The sequence below is a fragment of the Lissotriton helveticus genome, chromosome 3_1 (assembly GCF_964261635.1).
Source record: "Lissotriton helveticus chromosome 3_1, aLisHel1.1, whole genome shotgun sequence".
In the NCBI taxonomy this organism is placed as follows: Eukaryota; Metazoa; Chordata; class Amphibia; order Caudata; family Salamandridae; genus Lissotriton; species Lissotriton helveticus.
The window spans coordinates 323050053-323071914 of record NC_136061.1 but is presented as its reverse complement, the minus strand read 5'-3'; the positions used below and the strand labels follow the sequence as shown (position 1 = coordinate 323071914).

The 21862-nt window shown below is 45.5% G+C and overlaps 1 protein-coding gene across 2 annotated transcripts in view; it reads left to right on the top strand.

The window, feature by feature from the left end:
* Positions 1-21862, top strand: part of LOC144822417 (multidrug and toxin extrusion protein 1-like) — a 762229-nt gene that overhangs the window by 359694 nt on the left and 380673 nt on the right. For both annotated transcript variants that reach the window (XM_078679904.1, XM_078679903.1), the window contains exons 4-5: positions 3977-4125; positions 6698-6740. In XM_078679904.1, the coding sequence (XP_078536030.1) occupies positions 3977-4125; positions 6698-6740 (192 nt within the window). The remainder of the gene's footprint in view (positions 1-3976; positions 4126-6697; positions 6741-21862) is intronic.

Here is a 21862-nt window from a genome sequence, read left to right as displayed (position 1 = left end):
CCAAAAAACAGGAGCAAAAAAGGTTAATTTTATAATATGGGGATAAGGCGTATGATAGGCTCACTTTCAATATAAAGGCGTCCGAAGTCCCACAACCATCCGCAGCAACAATAAGGGGGCATGGGACCGCAATACAGGAGAGGCAACATAATACACACCGGGAGACAGGGACATTTTAGACATAATCGACACGTGTTCAGTAACATCATTACATGCCCACCACCCAAACCACAGCCAAACCAGGACAGAGGGATCGGACAAACACCACATCAAAACTAACCCATCATAGTGACCTCTAGGAAAAAGGGGGAAGGGGGCCAGGAAAAGGGAAAAAAGAGGGAAAGGAGGGGGAGGGGAGGAGGACAAAACGGAAAAATAATAAAAAGAAACGAAACACAAAACGAAGGAAAGAAGACCACGCCGAAACAGGAGTCCCGTGGCGAGAGTATAGGAGAAAACAGGAGCATCCATAACAAGGAGGGTACAGCAACCGAAACGAAACGTAACCAACCCAGAAGAGGAGGATCGATGACGCCTCATACCCACTCCGAACATACCACGGGAGGCAAGGACAGACGCGGCCTTACTATAAAGAGAGACAAAAGAAAAGGGCCATAGAACCATAGAACAGACAACAAATAGATCCCAACCCACCCATCCCACCCTGCACCCCTGCAGAAGGCTATGGCCTACCCTTCAAACAGCGTGCCTGTCGCCCTAAACCAGAACCCGAAATATAGCGAGAAAGAAAGAGAGAAAAATGAGACAAAAAGAAACATAAACAAAAATAAGGAAAACAGGAGGGAGGAGCATAAGAACAGAATCAATACGGTCGGCCGCAGCCCTCCGCCCAACCAAACAATCGTAGCAAAAACCAGACCAGGACGACACCATTTCAAGCACCATAAAACTTACAGAGGAGAGGACCTCCCACCGCGCCATGGGTACAAACAATCGCGCCACAAAGTCGTACAGCAAGAATCCCCAGGAGTCACGCATATCACCCCCAACCCTTACGAACCACAGATTCCACCCACAACATGACATTGTAAAGTGAGCTACTCAATACAATACCAGCACACAATCGAAATAAATTGTTTCCGCCATGAGGACAAGGAGAAACAATCGGTCCGCAAGTGAGCAAAAGTCCGAATAGAGAGTTTATAAGCACCAGCAATCGCAGCACGGGTGATGAAGAGCAGGAGAGCAGTGTCGCCGTTTGGGAAAGCGAGGGGTTCTCCGCAATAGACAAATGCGAAGCCATCGGTGCAGGCGCAGGCGGCAGTCCACCAATAGTTCCGGGCATCCCAGCCAAACAGGGCCGCGGTACAACGTCCCAGTCTCCGGGGTCAGAACCTAGAAAAGCAGGGAGCTGCAAAGTCCCCGGCACATCAAATGATCGTCGATCAGCGGCGGCAACACTTGCAGCAGTCGAGGGGGGCGAAGCAATGGAGTCTCCGAAACAAAGGGGAGGCAAGAAGAAACGGCTGCTCAAAATGGCGGCAGGTCGTGGCGGGCTCACGGGGACATCTGGGGCCAGGAATGCGCGCAGGGATCGCAGAGCTTCCAGGATATCTCGGAGGGTAAGCTCCCGCTCACCAGACCAGACCCCCGTGCAATCAGGCAACCCAAGCCCGCCGCCACGAGGCGATACCAGTTCCAGATGGTCGGCCGCCATTTCGCGAATTCAGCCCAGTCGCCACCCTCCGCGACTCTCAATAACAGTTCCAAAATGTAGGACTTTACAGAGCTCCGGGGGGCTTCCAGCAATGGCAGCCTTGGTGCAGAAAGGATGTCCGCCCAATGCGGGTCTCCGCCTGCACCAGCACCGGCGCCCCAAACAAGCAGAGTCCGGGCGCCAAGGTCCAGGGCCGCCGGAAACCGCAGCAGCGGGGGGACCCCTTCACAGAGTCAGTCCCCGGTGCATCTCACCCACATCAGCCTCGCGGCCACCAGGGCAGGCCCGGATCAGGAACGCCGGGATGTTCGCACAACGGCTCTCATCATTGGTTCACTCTCTCGACCGGGGCCGAGAGACGTCGGATCCCACAGGCGAGGTCCCGGTCTAGGGTCCACGGAGGCCCCGATCTTGCGGAGGGCACAACTTTGGAACCGCTGCACGTCAAAACCTCCGGGCCAGATGGTAAGTACAAGTGAGGTGTGCCGTCTCCAATTCCACGATAATTTGTCGTCTCCGGACAGGATAAGGTACAGGATATACGATCAGGCCGGAGGGCTGTGGGAGCCGAGCTAAAAGTTCAGAAATTTATATAGCGCACTACTCACCCAGAGGGTCTCAAGGCGCTTGGGGGCGCATTTACTTATCGAATATCCAAGTTTTTAGTTGTTTTCTGAAGGAGAGGTGGTTCTGAGTAAGGCGGAGGTGGGTGGGGAGAGAATTCCAGGTCTTGGCCGCTAGGTAGGAGAAGGATCTGCCCCCCATGGTGGATTTACGGATGCGTGGGATCGCGGCGAGGGCTTGATTGGATGATCGTAGTTGGCGGGTGGGGGTGTAGAAGGTGAGTCGTGTGTTGAGGCATTCGGGTCCAAGGTCGTAGAGGGCTTTGTGTGCGTGGGTGAGGAGACGAAACGTTATTCTCTTGTTGACAGGGAGCCAGTGGAGGTCTTTCAGGTGGCCGGAAATGTGAGCTAGACGAGGAATGTCCAGTATGAGTCTGGCTGAGGCATTTTGGATGCGTTGAAGTTTTTTCTGTAGTTTGGCTGTGGTTCCGGCGTAAAGGGTGTTTCCGTAATCCAGACGGCTGGTGACCAGGGCATGGGTGACCGTCTTTCTTGTTTCGGTGGGGATCCAACGGAAGACTTTTTTGAGCATGCGTAGGAAAACGTAGGAAATGCGTAGGAAATCTCCAAAGGAAAACGAGCAACCGGACAGCGGAATCCTCGTGAAAAGGTGAGCCGAGTTACAAACAGGGGAGCTCCTCACACACATGCCCGCACGGCGGACGCCATCTTGCCTTCAGATTGCGGTAAGTACTTTTCGGCGCAATTAAAACAAGCCATCAATAATTAAAATATGTTCTGTTACTGCATTTTCATAATTACAGTGTCAATAGTACTTGTGTCCCACCCGGACCACCTCTACCATTCTGCGCTGTCTTCGCTGCACACCCGCTGCCTGGCCTTCGTTTAAGGGTGTGGGGCCAGTCAGATAGACCACTGACCTCCGTTCCCCCAGAGTGCACTCTATGGTAGAGAGGGGTAACGCTACCTCTCTACCGCACTCTATGATCCTGGCTAACGGCGAACGCGCTGCATATGCCGACCTGAAAGGTTTTCCTATTCGGCGTAGTGTGTTGTGTGATGTGCAGGATGGCTATCTGAACTACCAGTACGGTGGAAAATATGCAGTATGTACTTTTCGACACAATTAAAACTGGCTATCAATAATTAAAATATATTTTGTTACCGTGTTTTTAAAATGACAGTGTCAATAGTACTCATGTCCCACTCGGGCCACCTCTACCATTCTGCGCAGAGTCTATGTTAGTTTGTTTACTTGCTTATATTTGGTTCTGGCCTTTGTCTAGATTCAGTTACTGACCTCATGGTAGCCCTCTTGCAGATTAGGATTTTAATTGAGCGACTTGATTAATGAGTATTCATGTGTTGCCTTATGTAATGATCTTAATTTTGAAAAAACCTATAAAGTTTAACCCTGGAATTCTATCTTGCTTAAGTTTGTTTTATTAACTTGGACTAAGTCTTATGAAGACTCACATAAGCTTATGCATCGATCCTCTTAATTATTTTAATTAGATTGTCGAAAACATCCCCTGAATAAAAAACACAGATATTCTAATAAGTGAATGTTTGCTTATTGAAGAAATCCACTTTATAGTTATTTGCAATGGAAACACCTCTGGCGAGCTGTGTCTTTTGAGCCTGGAAAGCAGCTGCATAAGATCCAGCAAGTCCGCTATGTACATACTGACTGATAGTTTGTTTACCTTTTCAGACATTTGGTGGTAAAAACTTGAAGCAAATTGGCGTCATCCTGCAGAAATCACTGCTCATGTTAATTCTCATTTGTTTTCCCTGTTGGGCTATCTTCATCAACACGGAGAAACTTCTGCTGTTAATTAAGCAAGATCCGAACGTGTCCAGGTAAGAATTTTAATTTTACATTTATCATGTACCAAAACCCGATCCCGGACGATCATGCCGGTGATGTATCAGCATACTCGACAGGACTTTGAAACAAAACATGCTTGCGTGGAGAATGCAGCATAATAGGTGTTGGGGTGAGATGCACACTTGTCCAGAGTGCATAATCAGGGTCTCGTTAGTTACACAGCTTCTGAAGTTCAAATATTCTGGTGTAGATTAGTATACATATTTACGAGCCAGCCCCTAGCAAACTTAAAGGCAATTAATGACAGTGTGAAACACAACGTCTCTGGCAAACAGATTAGACCATGCATGATGCGCTTTAGGTGTTGAAAGTGACACTTATGAAAGCAAGGAGCGCTCAACTTATATAAGGCTATCCTCAATTATTTATCTACATTATTTTCTTAATTGAATTGGTATAAATGACTTGAGTCTACAGTTGCACTGCACCTTTCCAATGCAACTATTCGTAACTGCTTATATATTAGATTGGATGCTGAGTGACATTTCTTTCTAATGCAATAAGCACTAAGAAATGTACCTTCCTCATTGTATCTGGGGTTCTGGTCTGTGAGGTTGCAGTTGAACTTCCAGCTGCTTTTCAAATGGATACAGATCAGCCGCGATGATTCACCAGACTTTATGCTTCCATGTGTGAAGGCGGCATCCCTCTGGATGGAACCTGTGCCACTCTCTGGTCCATGCACTCCCTCCCAAGTGGAGTGTTTCTTTCTTCTGTAGCCTTCTGTTCTTCTTCTACTCCTTCCTGAGGCATACTCACCCGCTTCCTTCCAGTGAACCATCCCACTGAACTCTGCTGCCACCCTCAATTCTTATTTTGTTTCGCTGTCATGTCAGCACCTTATCTTTGAGCCCACCAGCCTATCTTTCTCCCTACCTCTGTAGCATTGATTAAGCCTGCACCAATTTCGTGTTGTCCATATGGACCTGCGGCAAAATAGACCATGTCGGCAGGTACAGTGCTGTTCACGCTCTGTTTTACCCAGAACATCTGGCATCCGACTCGACAGACAGCTGATCCATTGCACGTGTAAGATACTGGCAGAGTCCTCTGAAGTTTCTGAGATTTCAGACACATGTGGTGAAAGCATGAAACATTGTGATTGAAGAAGATGAAGGTTTGTGTCCACACTAGAAATAGAAATCGCCTCTGAATCCAAATCTGCATATGGTTGCATATCCAGTGACTGAGTTTAAGGGTGGATCAGTGAAGGCAGTGATGGTGTCCATCAAAGCTGAGTCAACAACATCTGTGATGTCCCTTGGAGAAATGGCACTAAGGTGTAGATGGTGACTGCGGTGCAGGCATTGTAGGTGGCTGCACAGACATATTAGGTATGGTGATGCTATTTAAGGTCCTACTGCTGGCATTAGCTGTGCAGCTGTAAAAGAGTCACGGTGAGACATGCAGAGCATGGCCGTACTTGCATCTGCCCCGTATTTAACCTGATGTCTTGTCACTCATCCCATCAACCTCTGGCCATCTCTTACCCCCTCCACCTAAAACCGGTATCTGGCACCCTAGCAACCTCCCAGAGCACACACAACATTACCCTCAACCCCCCTCTCAAAAAATAGAAACATGCCTGGTATCCATCCACCCAACCACCCTCGCCACCTTCTTCATTTACCCCCTGTCCAATTCAAAAAAACAAAATGCTGGTGTCCTGCTATCAGGCGAGGTGTGGAAACAGAGGAGAAACACCTTGTTATCAGATTTCTATTGCAATCTTAAACAGGCCCTCTGTCGCTGTTTGTCTCAAACTAATTAAAAATGAGTTATAGAAATCAGACACATTTGGTCTAACCAGTTGAACTGTGACCTATTTTTCAATGTGTGGATAATATCAATAAAGAAACATTGCATAATCTTCACCTTCGTGACTTTTCAAACACAGGGGGGCATATTATCAAGGGCTTTATCTCCGCTTTTTTGGCTTTAAAAGCCAAGAAAGCGGAGATAAAATTATCTCCCTATTACCAAGCTGTCGCTAACACCAGTTAGCGACAGCTAATAGGAGATAGTGACCATCTTGGGCCCCGCTTTGCATGTCAGTGATATTTATCACTAATGACATGCAAAGTGGGCGTGCCAAGATGTTAGCGACTGGAAACAGTCGCTAACATCGCTATCTCCTATTACCAAGCGCGAATATCTCCAAAAGCTAACACCTGCCCAGGAGCAGTTCTTAGCCATGTTATCCAATGGGAGGTGGATAACATGGCTAAGAGCATTTGCTCGATAATGCATGAATATCGCTGACTTTTCAGCGCTATTCATGCATTGCGGCCGTTTTTTATCGCATTTGCGATAAACCTTGCTAGTAGCAAGGTTTATCTGCGATAAAAATCGCCGGTTTGCGGCGATAATGTTTGTCTCTAAACAAGTTAGAGACAAAAATTATCTCTATTGGTTGGTAATATGCCCCAATAATTCCTTTCAGAGCTGAAGAGAATTCTGAATTACCGTTCCAAGAACATCAGCTCTTCCAAAATGCTCTCTTTTGATATAAGTTTAGTTATGTTGTTTTATTTTCCATTACAGGTTAGCAGGTGACTATGTACTAATCTCCATTCCTGTCCTGCTGGTAAGTTTGTCTTAAAAACTATGCTTGCTGTTCATTGATATATTAGAGTTCAATTAAACTTAGGTAAAATAAGTACTAGAAAGTATACTAATTATCTAATTATTCAACTGTGGTGGAATGGTGTGAAAAATAACGATGGGTTGCGATGCAGCCTGAGCTATTTTTGATGGCTGGCTGAGATTAATAGAAGCATTTTATCCATCATTTTTGTCTAGACTGACGAGTCCAAATTAGGGTAAAATAGATCTTAGGTTGCTTGTGTTCCGATTTAGGGAGGACCCTGCCTGGCAGTTAGGGCTGGACTGTTCCTATTGAAGCAGGGTCAAGATTGAATTACATTTGGCTCGGTCCAAACTGAGGTGGCATGGAGTGCAATATAAGGGTGGACTGGGATGTGGCCCCAATTAATTACATGTGGCTGAGATTAAAATTTCACCCATCACTTTTTTGCAAACTCCAATCATCTCATTGAAGCTACTCAGAATACAGGAGTACAAACATTTTAGTATGTTTTATACACACTTCAAGATTTGTGGGTTATCACTGACTCACAACCTATTGACTTGAGGTTAAATACATCATTTACCACTGGTGAGTGAGGTATTTAAATTGTTCTAATTGGGCACACAGCCTAGGGGGAAAAAGGAGTGGACGTGACTCTCCTAAACTCAGCTCTGCACCCGGGTCCAATAGCATGATTATACTGCTTAGCAACCACTTCTACCGTCAAGGAAATATAGGCTTTGTGACTGAATACTTGCTGCCTCAAATTGCTTGTCCCACGTCAAGGGGAGGCGCAGCCAGAAAACAGGCAGCAAACAGAGAGATGAATAACTGCCATCTTTAAAAATCAGAGCCTGAAAGAGAGATTGGTGTGAGAAAGATCTCTACTTGCACCTTTTAATTCTTTAATGTCTGGGTGGTGAACGCACTTGCGAAAAAGTCAACCAATGCATCTCCTCTTTCCAGGCCACTACACATTCCCATATTGAGTGCACCACTTTGTGGCAGCTCTGAGGCACTGTCCCTGTTAATATGGGCCTGATCGTTCAACCAAAGGTACCTCAATGCGAGACTTATGAATCACAATAGAGGATATTGAAAGAGCAAAGAAGGATGTACTGCATCATGTGAAGATAATTAGCAGGCACAAAGAGATGGGTGAATGTGGCACAGAATCTGACAACCAAGTCCCTGGACTCATTATGGAGCTAACTCATATGGGGCCTGATTCACAAAGGCAAATTACACTTTTGAGGAATTTACACTTTTAAATACAGTCAGTCAGTCAGTCATAATAACTTTATTTTGATTCGTAGAAACAAATCATAAAAGTTCAGATATTTACACAGTTTAAAAACATGATACCATTGTGTTTACAACCTTAAACATTATTATGTTACCACTAAATGTTTTACAAGTACAAAAAAGTCACATATATAAAAACACATAAAATTTCAGTCGTTACAATACAATTCATATCAATGCTAGTCTATACGATATTTTATCAATCAACTTGTGTACCATGATGATAATCAATATCGGTTTCTGATAGTAAGTGCCACTCTAATAAAATTAAGCACGGCATTGCATATTGCTGGGGTTGATAGTGAGAGTAAATGGTCATATTTATCTTTATAATAACGAGTTCCAAGGGATAACAAAACCGGCCTGATAAAACGGTTTCTTGAATCTTTGTACAGAGTGCAAAATAGTACAAGATGGAGAGTATTTTGAGAAACTTTGTTGTTACAGGCACAGGCGGGTAAACTCTCACACCATCCCACTTGTTTTGGAAAAGCAAATAAGAAATGTAGTGTATTAAGGCGGAACCTAGTCAAGTAAAAGCGCCATTGTATATGTCCTATATATGAAAGGTAAGGTTGATGCTGCAACCTTCCCTTGTAGTAAACCACACTCTCACTGTTTCTCAGAGCACCTAACCTGGTGCGATATGCCTCTTTAATTAATAACTTTGTCTCACTACCAATGGACTCAGTATTCGTAAAGATGTCACCCAAACCTATCCTAAAAAGAGTTTCCCTAACATATGATAGCCAAGGGATCTTCCGGAAATACTCCAACTTGAGGCAGTCTTGTAATATTGCCTTTGTGAGTTTCAAATCATCTGAGCTCCAGACCTTACTCCAGAGCAGTAAAGGGGAGACATGGATGATATCACTCACAAATTCAAGACCCACCTCAGTGTGGCAAAACATGTTAGAGGTGCCCGTTGGCACACATAGGAGCCGTTTAACAAACTTATTCTCCATAATTTGAATTTTGTTGCAGGATTGCGTTCCCCACACACCCGCACCGTATGTTGCAACTGGGATGCATTTTGCTTTGTATAGGGATATTAATTCTGCAACCGGCTTCTGACCCAGTTTACTGGAGAAACGGAAAATAGCCTCTACTGCTTGGGTGGCCTTTTGGACATGGGCAGACACCAGGGGGTCCCAACTCAAGGTTTTATTAAATATGTTCCCCAAGTAATTAAAGCAGTCAACTTTCACAATATATGAGTCCTTCACCATAAGCCGGCGAGATTTTATTCCTTTGGGGCCGCAATCCATAGGGAAGGACTTTGTGAAGTTGACCCTTAAATCTAGACCCTGCATGAAGGTTTCGAAAGCATTTAAGCAAATTTGCATGTTGTTGGCAGTTAGGGTCATTAGAACCGTGTCATCTGCATAAGATAACGTCGGTATCCGTTTGCCATTAACCTGGGGAAAATCAGCACAGCTCTCCAACAGGAAAGCTTCCAGGCCATTTGTGTACACCAGGAATAAAAAGGGAGCCAGTATACACCCCTGGGAACACCCTCGGTCGATGTAATGGGCTTGGTTTTCTCCCCGGCTGGGCCAAATCTAATCCTTACTGTCGTGGCAGCATGGAGTCTGCGGAGGAGTGTAACCAAAGGCTCCTCAAACCCCATAGACTCCATCATTTGTCAAAGTTTGTTTCTACAAACAGTATCAAAAGCACTGGATAAGTCTATGAAGGCCAAGTGGACACAACCACACCTGGCCCTCATGTACTTACCCATGATTAGCGCCAAATTTAGGCACTGCTCTGTGGTGCCTTTTCCCCGCCTAAATCCATATTGGGATTCCACAATGATGTCATTTGACTCAGCCCAAGTTTCCAAACGGGCCAAGATCACCCTGCCCATTAATTTACAAGATGCATCAATAAGCGATGTAGGTCTGTAACAACAAGGGTCACGTTTGTTGCCTTTTTTGAATATCGGGACCACTGTCGCCTCTTGCCATGAGTCTGGAATATGACCCACCACGACTGCTTTAAACAAGAGTAGAAAAAGTGGTGCCCACACTTCTGTATTGTGTTTAAAAAGGTCCAAAGGTACTGAGTCGGCCCAGGGGCCTTTAGTGACGTGCCCTTTCTTAATGCGGCCTCTACCTCAGAAAGAGTTAGTGAGCGGCTAAGCATATTCGCTGACTCCAGCTTAGGATCACCGATCCTATCACTACTAATTACATCCGGGGCCCCCTTTGGATTAAAAATATGCCCACAGTGTACCTCCCAAGTTTCCCCTGGAATGTGCACCTGAAGGGTATCCTTTTCCTCACATGTTAAAAAGGGGCGGTTTATAACCTCCCAGAAGAGTCGGCTGTATTTTAATTCTGAGGCCTTCCATAAGTCATCCCACGCCTTTCTTTTCAACTCTGTTTTACGCTTAAAAATGGCATCTCTATAAGTTTTCCTTGCCCCTTTAACCGAATCCCTATCCCGTGGCACTTGGCGTAAAGCCTTCGTTAGGCTAGACTGAGCTCTTGAACATTCTCGGTCAAACCATTTGCAGGTATTTCCCCTATTACCACCCACAGGTTTCAGTAAATGCGAGGCCACATTGTCTAAAAGTTTCTCAAAGTTATCAATTATAACCTCCGGCTCATTTAGTGAATTTAAACAAGCATCTATCCTATGTGTGTTTATTTTAAAAATCTCACGCTCTAGGTGACTTACATCTATCTTGTTCCACTTTAAGGTGACCCCCTGATTCTGGCTGAATTTGATTGCATGCTCCAGAATCTGCATTCTCTTGGAAGCAGGACACAAACTCAAAATTAATGGATTATGGTCACTTACTGGATTAGCCTCAATATGGAAATCGTTAATAAGATAAGAATATTTTCTAGAGACCAGGGCAAAGTCAATCACACTCGCCTGTCCTCCTGTTCCATAAAAAGTGGGGATGCTCAACAATCTTGAGAAGTTAGACATGTCCAGGGCACAAAGATCAATAATTATTATATTATTGTTTAAAGCCTCTCCCTGTTTTGTGTGCTTAAAATGGGCAGATGGCTGATCATTTAGGTCTACCAGACCACAGACACTTGTACCGCTAAATTTACACAAACTTCAATTAAAATCTCCTACCCACATAATAAATAGAGGTGATGTAGTATTGGATACTTTACTCGTCCTGTAATTTTTGTATGACCTCTGTAATTTGGGAATCTAATATATTGTAATACCAATTAATTAAAAGCAAGGGCACCAAAAATAAGTCCTTAATCAGAAGTAATTGGTACCATAGAGATTCTACCAACATAACAGTATTTATCCCAGTATGCTTTATAGAAATAGCTGCCATAAGGCCGCCCTTGGCTCTACCAGCAGGTGAAGGTTCAGCTGGAACATTAAAGGATTGATAACCATCAAGACCAAGGTCCCCTCTACTCCATGTCTCCTGGAGACAAATAATATCAAAGGATGCGACAAATTTTAACCATGCCGGATCCTCTAGCCTCCGTGCTAGCCCAGCTATATTCCACGAAATCAAACGGAAAGAGTAACCCTCGACCATGCTATCTACCTCCCTCTGATGTGTTCGAATTTGCAACTGGGATACGTCATTCACTCTCGAGATTGCTTCCGTTAAACCATTATCTACACCCAGTGGGGGGGATTCTAACTGTCTGGGAATGGCTTTCTCTCCCTGTGATAAAATACAAACAGTATGCTCCAGATCCCCATTTAGACAGCTAGTTGGAGTTGGTGGTCAGTCCACCATCTCCAAACAGCTGTACCTATTCCTAGTTGGGATTCCTCTCCAGGTGTCCCTAAAAAAAGGTTCTTTGGGAAGAAATCTAGTAGGATTTCCTCCCCATTCCTCTCCAGTAGGATATCCATCAAAATTTCCTCTCCAATCCTCCCACTCTCTTCCTAAAGCTCGATGGCCTACTCTGTGCCAATTATCTTCATTGGCTAGGTCATTATAGGACCAAGGGGGATAAAAAAGGAAAGCCATTTTGCATCTATGCCTTCATTATTATCTCGGGGGCCCCATGAACAGATATAATTCACAGTACGAGGATCCTTGAAATTTACCAAAATGCAGTCGCCTTGGATTGACTTCTTTCCATGGCCCACCCAGGGAACTCTACAAACAGTTCAAATCTGGCTTGACCAGCAAGGTGGTAATGGACGGTTGTTATTTAGCCAGTATTGGACCTTGTTGTTTAGTGCCCAAGGGGGTTCCTCTGAGGTGTTTGACAGCTCTGGAACACCAGTCAGCACCACCACAAAGGGGCCAGCCTCAGGGGGAAGATTGGCGGGGAATCTACGATTAACAATTTCCCTATGGAAATCCCCATTAAGATCTGTCAGGGGTACTATGGGGGTATTGCTAACCACCTTTGTTTTATCGGTAGTTTTCTTCTTCTCTACTGCTGCAGGGGTTTTTGATGTTACAGTTTGCCCTGCTCCCGCCGCTTTTGTTACTTGCGGGACCACTGTTTTATCAGTAGGTAGTTTATTGCCCCCTATCTTTGTTGCCCCGTGAGTCAATGGGTTATTCCTTTTAGAAAGAGTGAGTAGTTCATCTAGATGTTTTTCAATTTTTTGAAGTCTAGTTTCTAACGGGGAGAGGAGAGATTTAAACAACTCTCCCAATTTTGTTAGAAATTGGTTATCTACCACTGTATCTTTATCTCCCCCCACCATCATAGTCAAGACTTCAGGGATTTCATTTCTGATGGACTGATTTGATACTGGAATTTGTACATCATTTTTTCTATTTTTGTTTATGTCCCCCCCCCCCCCCCCCCCTTCGGGGAAGTTTGATTTAGAGTCACCCCCTGATGTTTGGCTAGCTCCTGTGTCCTCTTAGTCCTTTAAGTTTTCAGTTTATCCCTTTTTTTCCTTACAGCCCCATCCTTCTTTCCTCTCATCTGTCTTGTAACCTCTGGCGTAGTGTGTAAGGATAGGTCTGGTGTTCTTTCTGAACTGATTTGGGAATCAGAGAGGAGTTCTGATGCTGATAGGTCCACCACATTTGGTAGACTATGGACATCAGCACGAACTTCAATCGAGGGGGTTTTCATTATCTGCTCAGGGGTTTTTGCAGTTGCGAGATGACCCAAAGAAGATCTTTTTTGGAGAGCCAATGTTAAATCTTGAGATACTCTACGTTCCAGATCGGCAATACCCTGATCAATAAACGAATTTGCTCTCATAAGGAAATTATTAGGAAATTTTAAATACGTTTACTACTTATAGGTGTTTAGAAAATCCAAGTGTAAGTTACTACTAAAAAATCAAAAGTAAGTTCAGAATCACACATGACCGGCCACTGATACTGCAACACCCTCTCATAGAAAATAATGGAGGTAGGGATATAAAATAAAAACTGATAGGAAATAATGTTAAATTAATGTAACAATATTTTTTATTAACAAATAATTAACTTGATTTTAAATAATTGTATACATCACTTTGATTAATTATCAATGCTTTTTGAAAATATTTGTGTCTTACACAAATTGCATATGCTGAGTATAAACTTCCATAGGCATCCTTAAAACATGAACCAAAACTCAAAATTCCCCAATCTCCACCACGCTGTAAAAAACATAATCATTGTTATAGGGCTTCTTAGATGCTTTCCAACTGTGAGTACTCATCTTACTCTGCTTCAAATCAGTAGCAATGCGGGGTGGCGGGGGGGGGGTGAATATCGTGTAAAGGAAGGTGCAGTGTCAAGGGACAATTTTTTTTTTTTTTGTTAAAGATAGGAAGTAGCTCATGAAAGCAACCATCAAATGTTTGTTGGGTAGTGCTTGCAACTGGCTCATGTTATCATCTTTGACAATTCCCTTTTCAAACAGGAGAACTGTTGTAATCCATTCCACTTGGTACGTTTCGTTCCCCCCCGCCCCGCTCCTCCCATGGTTTTCCCCTCCTGTGTTGCCAACATTCCACAGTGCCCTCTAGAGAGCTGCCGGGAACCTGTGGTGGTGAGAAGACTAATAAAGTACAGTTACCTTCATACCGTACATTTGTCTTCATTTCAACACTGGTGACTATTCACTGGGTAGGGACGGTTCACCACCACCCCAACGCTTACTCCAGGTCAGCAGTTCTGATTCTATGAAATACAAGTGAGAAACTCCCTCATTTCGTCATCCTATTCTCCTGCCTCACCTCCTCATCTGACTTCGCTGTGCCTGGGTATGTGCCTTAAGGACTTCCAACGTTCTCCGCTGCCTGCTCATTTCCTCATTTGGCCCCAGTTGACGTGACTGTGGTGTTCTTTTACTGGATTTATTTGACAGCGCTAGCTCAGGTGGAGCGTTGTAGCAGTAATTCCTCAGAGGCGTCTGTTTCTTTTCCTGCTTTTTACTCTGTAAGGAGCAAGCGTTTTGGGGCATATTTATGAGTTCTGGCGCATCTCTGCAAATCAGCAGGGATGCGCCAGAACAAATGTGTCACGCAAAACTACCGTTGCGTACAGCTGATGCACAGCATTTACAATGCGGCATGCCGTGGCGCAAGGGTAGGCAGATACGTGACGCATCTTGTGACGTAAGGGCAGCGCATCGCTGGAGTCGCGACGCGACTCCAGCAATGCTCGGGTGTGCACTATACTTAACGTGCTGCGTTAGTCCTTGCGTAAGGAATTGACGTAGCAGAGTCGCACAAGTGCCTGCCTGAAATCTTGTAGATTTCACGCAGGAACTTTTGCGAGGCGCACCTGCCCCGGAACGTCCACCCTGCGCCGGAACGCCCACATGTGGCGCAGGGCTTTACAACGTGACGCATCTGCCTAGATGCGTCAAGTTGTAAATGGGTCGCAGGGATAAGCCACGTTTACGCCGCAGTTGCGTGACGCAACTGTGGCGTAAACGTGGCGCAAGTGCCTTGTAAATCTGCCTCTTCGTTTTTAACGCGGGTGGGCGCTTAACTGGAACCCTGCCGTCAGCGCACTGTCGCATTCCTGTGTACTTGTAGCGGTAGTGTCTACATTCTTTGCCGCTTCAGTAAGGTAGTTTGTGGCAGATTAATGAAATCCTGCTGTCAGCACTCCTGGGCACTCAAGGATATTCGTTGAAGCAGTGCAGGCACACAGAAACTCATTAAAGCTGTGGTTCCTGCTCTGTATCTCCATATTGACAGCCAACATAATTTGACGAGCGATTTTGACTAAAGCTTGGGGCATATTTACAATAACTGGCGCATCCATGCAAAGCAGCAGGGATGCGCCAGTTATTGTGCGCCATAGCTCCGCCATCATTGTAAATGCGGCGCACCATGGTGCAAAAATGGCACAGATGCGTGACGCATCTGTGCCGTAAAAGTGACGCATTGCTCCAGCTCCAGCAATGCTCTTGGGGCCCTATCTAGTTAATGCTGCGTCAATCCTTACGCCTGCGTCAGGCAGGTGCAGGGTTTTGACGCAGCATGGGCCTAAAAGTGACTGAGTGAAATCTTGTAGATTTCACTCAGCCACTTTTAGGAGGCGTTCCTGCGCCGGAACGCCCCCCCCCCTGCACAGGAACGCCTACATGTGGCGCAGGGCATTACAACGTGACGCATCTCCCAGATGCGTCACGTTGTAAGTACCCCTGCACCATAGAGCAGGATTTGCGCTGCCACTGCGTCACAAAAGTGACGCAACAGCGGCGCAAATGAGGCGCAAGGGGCTTGTAAATCTGCCCCCTTATGTGTAGTCGGTGTTGGAACTCTCACGCACTTAGGGGCAGATTTATGTTAACTGGCGCATCCCCAGGGATGCGCCAGTTAATGTGCGCCACAGTGCGCCACAGCTCCTCCACCCATGGTGCAAAAACGGCACAGTGTTTTATGACTAAAGATATGGTGGAGTCTGGAATTTGAGGCCCACTGCAGGACGAGCTGTATGCAGGTGCGAGGGTCCTAATCAGCTCGAATGAAAGGGACTTTGTTCAGTGGCGCCTTGCGCAGGCCTGTAGGAGTTTCCAGGAATTTCAGGGGGTATCAGCGCACTGAAGAAGAAGCCTGGGAACCAAGGTCAACTATAACGAGGGTCTTCAAGAGTACCATCATGGAGTTTACCGCGCAAAGATGTACCACGTGAGGGGCGTCCCAAGGGGCGTTCCTATCAGAAATGTGATTTGGTATTAGGGAAAGAGACCCGGGAGGAGAGCAGAGCAGATGATTTTGGGAGCCTAAGGAAGCGGATGGGTAGGCAGATAGGCTGATCAGGAGAGACCCATTATCAGAGAAGAGACAAAGAGAAGTGCGTGATCTTCTTAGGAAGTCACCACGGCTGACACCTAGAGGGTAAAGATCTTGTTAAGTAGGGATGTCACTTAGTGTAGTGTAGGGACAGACTAACCTTAATTTTCTTTTCTGTAATGACTTTGAGGTTGCAACTTGTATCCATTTTGGCAACCCTGATGGTTTTCGAGCTTGTACTTATTATTCTGTTTTTCAGACTCAGACTATTCAAAAAGTTCATGTTCATAGTGATACCGATTTATCTTCTTAATCTCATTTTGAGAAGTTTGTATCTTCAGTTATCTTTGACTTTATATTAAATCTTTAAAACTTAAGTTTGGTCAGTGGTCATTTAGAGTGGTGTAAGTTCTTAAATTGATTGACTTATTGCGAGATTACCTTTTACTCCAAGACAGGTACCAACGATTCAGTCGACATAGTTTGGGATTTGGTAAGATAATTAGTAACCAGTAATCCCGCGTTAGCAGTTGGTAGCAGAGTGAGGATGGTTATCTTCTTGAGGAAGGTAATCTAGAGAGGTTAGTTTACCCCAAGGCCCGAGACGTCGAGAGACGAGCAGCGGAAGAATCGTGTGCCGAAAGGTGCAGACGGTGCAGACGGTGCGAGAAAAGCAGCAGTATCGGAGAGTGAGTATAAAAAGGGTCATGCGTGAACAGATTGCGGTGTTTTGTGTTGTATTTGTATTGTAATGTCTTGCGGAGTTGAATGCCTGTAGTATGAATGAGAGAAGGTTGTGAGCGCGCGCAACCTGGTAAGCTGGTAACCTGGTAAACGGGTGAACTGGTGAAATCTTAAGTTCAGGCCAGAGCTTAAGTGGTTTTGGGTGTATCGAACATCCAGGGTAGTTGTCGACCATAGTACGGAGGTCACGAGGTACCATTGACCGCCGTGGATCCAAGATAGGGGGAGTGTAAGAGTGAGTGTATGAGTAACGGACGCTGGTCGAAAGTTACTGCGTGTGAGTAACCTATCGGAGAAGGCGATTGTCTGGAAGTAAACGGAAAGACATTTCGCCAAGTTAAGGTGACAACTACAGAAAGACTGTGGGCGTACAGTCAAGAAAGGTGATCGCTTGGACGGAAGTAATCATTTTTCAGAGTATGAATGGGATGCGTGCATGACCGAGGAGACGAGCTGAGAAAGGAGGGGAACTGCTGCGAAGGGGGACGGGTGACGTCGGCTAGAGCCGCGCTCTGATTGAGCGGTTGGTGTGACGTTAGCTAGAGCCGCGCTCTGGTTGGGCGGCTAGAGTGACGTTGGAGGAAAGTCGCGTACGGATAGGCCAGTTAGTGAGAACGGCGCTGAGATTGGTGGAGTGTCATCAGGAAGTAAACAAACGCGGAGAAAAGAGAAATCATGAAGTGTTTTAAGTGTTTGAAAGGGATTTTTAAACGTAAACGAAGTGAACATTATTACGGGGAAGAGGCTCCCCCAGAGGGTACGCCAGCTCATTATATGGCAACGAATGTGGGGCTGCATACGATATTGTGGATTGGGGCTTGGAATAAGCTTACGGAAGGGAATGAGGAAATGCAGTTCCCGAGGTACGGGACGTTTAAGTTAGAGGTGTTACATCGGCTAAAAGCAACCATGTCCTCATTGAAACCCTCGCCCAGACCAACACAGTTTGAGGCTCTTAATGCATGGATTAAGGCTGCACACGACCGAAATTTGAACAGGCGTCAACAAAGACTGACGCGATCGGTAAGGGCAGTGCGAGATTCCAAATGGGATGAGGAGGAAAAGCGTTGGAGAGTACAGACTATTGAGGTGGAGAAAATGTATCCGATGAGGGAGGTGTCAGGAGGAGGAAACCTCATGGAAGAAGACGAGGAAAGCGAGTCGGAGGACAATCTGATAAACAGATTGTTAATGGATAGACCACCTCCGAGAGTGGGGTTAATAGAAGATAGAGGGCTCGCAAGGGAAGATGGAAATGACATAGAGGGATATACACCACTCCCTATATCGGAATGGACACCTATCAAAGGCGGAGAAACACCTCCAAACAACACTGTACAGAGTGTAGTGGGAAGGTTTGTGGTGCAGAAAACGCCAACCACAGAAAGGGTTGAGTCTGTGGGATTGCCAGACGCTCTTCAAGTGCCTGTTACCATAGGACCCATAGTTTCGATCTATAATTCTGAGAGAGATAGAGGGGAACAACAAAGGCAATTGGATAGGGAAAGGATTGAGATGGAAAGGAGGAATAATGTGACAAATGCATGGAAACAATTGCCAGGTTCGGTAACATGGAACACCCCATTAGACACAACTGTTGGTCCCAATTCAGAACAGGGAGGTCCGAGAGGACCAATGGATCTAAGGGGACCACGGCCAAGATCTTTTTCAGAGTTAAGAGCTGATTTGAGGGAATGGGACGGGTCCGTAGTATCTCCGAGTAACAGGACAAGAACAGAACCAGAGTGGGAAAGCAGGGGTAACGGGACTGTATCTCATTGTGGGGCCAGCGAAAGCAGTCAGGGCCAGGAAGGCCAAAGTCAAGAGAATAGAGGGGATGCATGTCCTACAAATCAGAGAGAACAGCCGGAACAAAATACTAGGATTGTAGAATGTGAGGAAATGTCCCGTCTCTGGGGGAAAGGAGGAGATGAGGCGGTACGGGCTTTTCAGAATAGGTTTAGGTGCCTTCATCATACACTTGGGGAAGACGTTCAACATTGGAGAAAGGAGAACAGCGAAAGGTCTCGCCACGCCTCGAATAATCAGGAATCACAGGGAAGTAGGGAAGAAAGAGGGAGTAATGGAACATCTTACCCTGCATCCCGTGAAACTAGCCCGGATGGGGAGAGAGGGGCTATGAGGCATGAAGGAGTGTTTCACCACCCACCCCGAGAAGATGGAAAGGCATGGGATCTAGAGAGATGGGAACGGGGGAGGACTCCCTATAATTCACCAATACCTAAACGTAGATCTCGGAGCTGGGATGGGAGAGATGCGGATGGAGGAGCTAAATTGAGTGTCTTGAAAGCTGAAATTAAGGCAAAAAGGCTTGATGTTACTAGTTTAAAATCAGATGTTGATGAGATAATAGATGGAACATTGCCTTTGGAAAGGATAGAATTGTATGAACAGGATGAGTTATTGTTCATGGCAAAGGATATTACTAGGAAAGCTAGAGCGTTTCATGAGAAATTGACTGATTTGGCAGACAGGTATGCCGTGGATTTGTCTAGGACAAGGGCATTACAGAGTAACCACAGATTACAGTACGCAGACCAAGATCTAGATGAGAAGAGAACTACTGGATTAAAAACACACATAAGAGAGCTGGTAACAGGGATAAGAGTGTGGAGGGAACTGGATAAATGGGAAGAAAGGTGGTCGAAAAAGGGCACAGTTAGGCGAAGTACAAATGTGATGACCCCTGAGGGAAGGGTAATGCAGATGGAGGCATTCCCTTTGCGAGAGATATCAAACGGAAATTATGTACATGTGCCCTGGAGTAGATGAGATTTAGCTGCATTTACCAACTCGTTTCCGAAGTTGCGGGACAATCCAGTCGAATGGTATAAACAGGTAGAGAGGTTTGTCAAAATCTCGAAAGTATTGTGGATTGATTTGAACACGTTGTTTGACATCGTGGTCCCATCTGATCTGTGGACCCCTTGTAAGACTAGTGTCGAATGGCCAAATGCTGAACCATTGAGGGATGCTCGGACTAATGGACCGTCTGAGATTGTCATGCGAAAGTATGAAAGGGTAATAGCATGGCTGAAAGATAAGGTACCACCACAGGACATAGATTGGGTAAAAATAGACCGAACAAGGCAGGAACCCAAGGAGACAGTTCACGAGTTTTATGAAAGGTTATTGAAAACATTCAAGCAATACAGTGGACTGGATGTAATGGATCCCAAAGATATAGGGCAGTTTGTGTCAAAGTTTGTCTTGGGGTTGAGACCTGATATTTGTTTGATGATACAGCAACATTTAATCTGTTGGCAGAACAAACCACTAGATGAGATTTTACGTTATGCGAGGTACTGCAGTGACGAGATAGATTCTAAAGCCAAGAATCTAAAGGAGAAATTGATGGTGGTGCAAATGCAGTCCGCTGGGAAGGGTGGCCAGCAGAAGCAGGGGATGGGACGAAAACCAAATGGTCAGAGCAAAGATAATGAAGAAGGGCAGAGACCTAGGATAGACTTTGCCACTTTAAAGAAAACGACAAAGTGTCATCAGTGTCACCAGGTGGGGCATTGGCGACGCGAGTGTCCCTTTAACCCTGAAAATGGAGAGCTAGAAGTAGAAGAGCAGGTCCAAGAAGTCCCAGTGCAAAAGGTGACAGTCCCAAGTAGTAAGGTGGCCAAAGGGGGGACTTCGGCTCCACGGGCCCAATTCCCACAGCCACCGAAGATAGCAGCTGGGGGAAAGGTCTTTAAACAAATGCCTCTGTTTATCGAGGAAGAAAAGTGTTATTACATTGACCCATTGACAGGACAACGGGTGAGCAGTGAAGAGGATTGTACCCTCGGGGCAGTCCTAGAAGTGGATCAAAGAGGGCCATTTGTTGAGGCAGAAGTGGCAGGGTGTCCCACTACGTTCTTAGTGGACACTGGGGCTACTCGTTCGACTCTGAGATCAGCGGTAGTTCCAGACTTGCCAATGTCAGGGGAAACAATTCAAGTGGTAGGAGTCGCAAATAAAAGAATGACTAGTCCCTTGACAGAACCAGTGTCTGTGAAAATTGGAAACCACATGAACGAACATCAGTTTGTGGTTTGTGACTCGAGTCCGGTATGTCTGTTAGGAAGGGATTTGTTGTGCAAATTGAACTGCACCATATACTGCACCCCGCAAGGAGTGGAGGTACAGACTACCGACGAAGATGCTACTTTTAAGGTGGCCAATTCCAAATCTTGTGTAGAACTATATCCTACTCTGACAATAGAAGATCTTCCCCAAGACCTACGAGATGCAGTGGCGTCAGAGGTATGGGATTTCACAGGAGAAGAAATAGGATTGATTAAGGGGGTAGAACCGGTAAAAATATTGGTAAAACCAAATGTTGAGTTTCCAAGAACGCCTCAATACAAATTGTCCCAGGAAACGATTGCGGGAATAAAACCTGTGATCGAGTCAATGATACAGCAGGGAATACTGAAAGAAATCGTGGGTAGTCCTTGTAACTCCCCGATTATGGGTTTGCAGAAACCTAGCGGGAAGTTTAGGATAGTTCAGGATTTACGAAAGATTAACAACATAGTTGTTTCATGTTGTCCCGTGGTACCGAATCCATCAGTGATATTGTTTCAAATACCATGTCAAGCAGAATGGTTCACAGTGATAGATCTTTGTCAGGCTTTCTTTTCAATCCCATTGGATGAAGAGAGCAGGTATCTTTTTGCTTTTAAAATGGAAGATCGCGTTTTAACATGGTGTCGAATCCCACAAGGATTCACAGATAGCCCATCCATCTTTAATCAGTTGCTGAAGAAGAATCTTGAGAATCTAGTACTGCCACAGAACTCGGTTCTGGTACAGTACATAGATGACCTACTTGTTGCGTCAGAAACAGAGGAAGCTTGTAAAGCAGATTCAATTGCCTTACTGAATCATTTAGCTGAAAA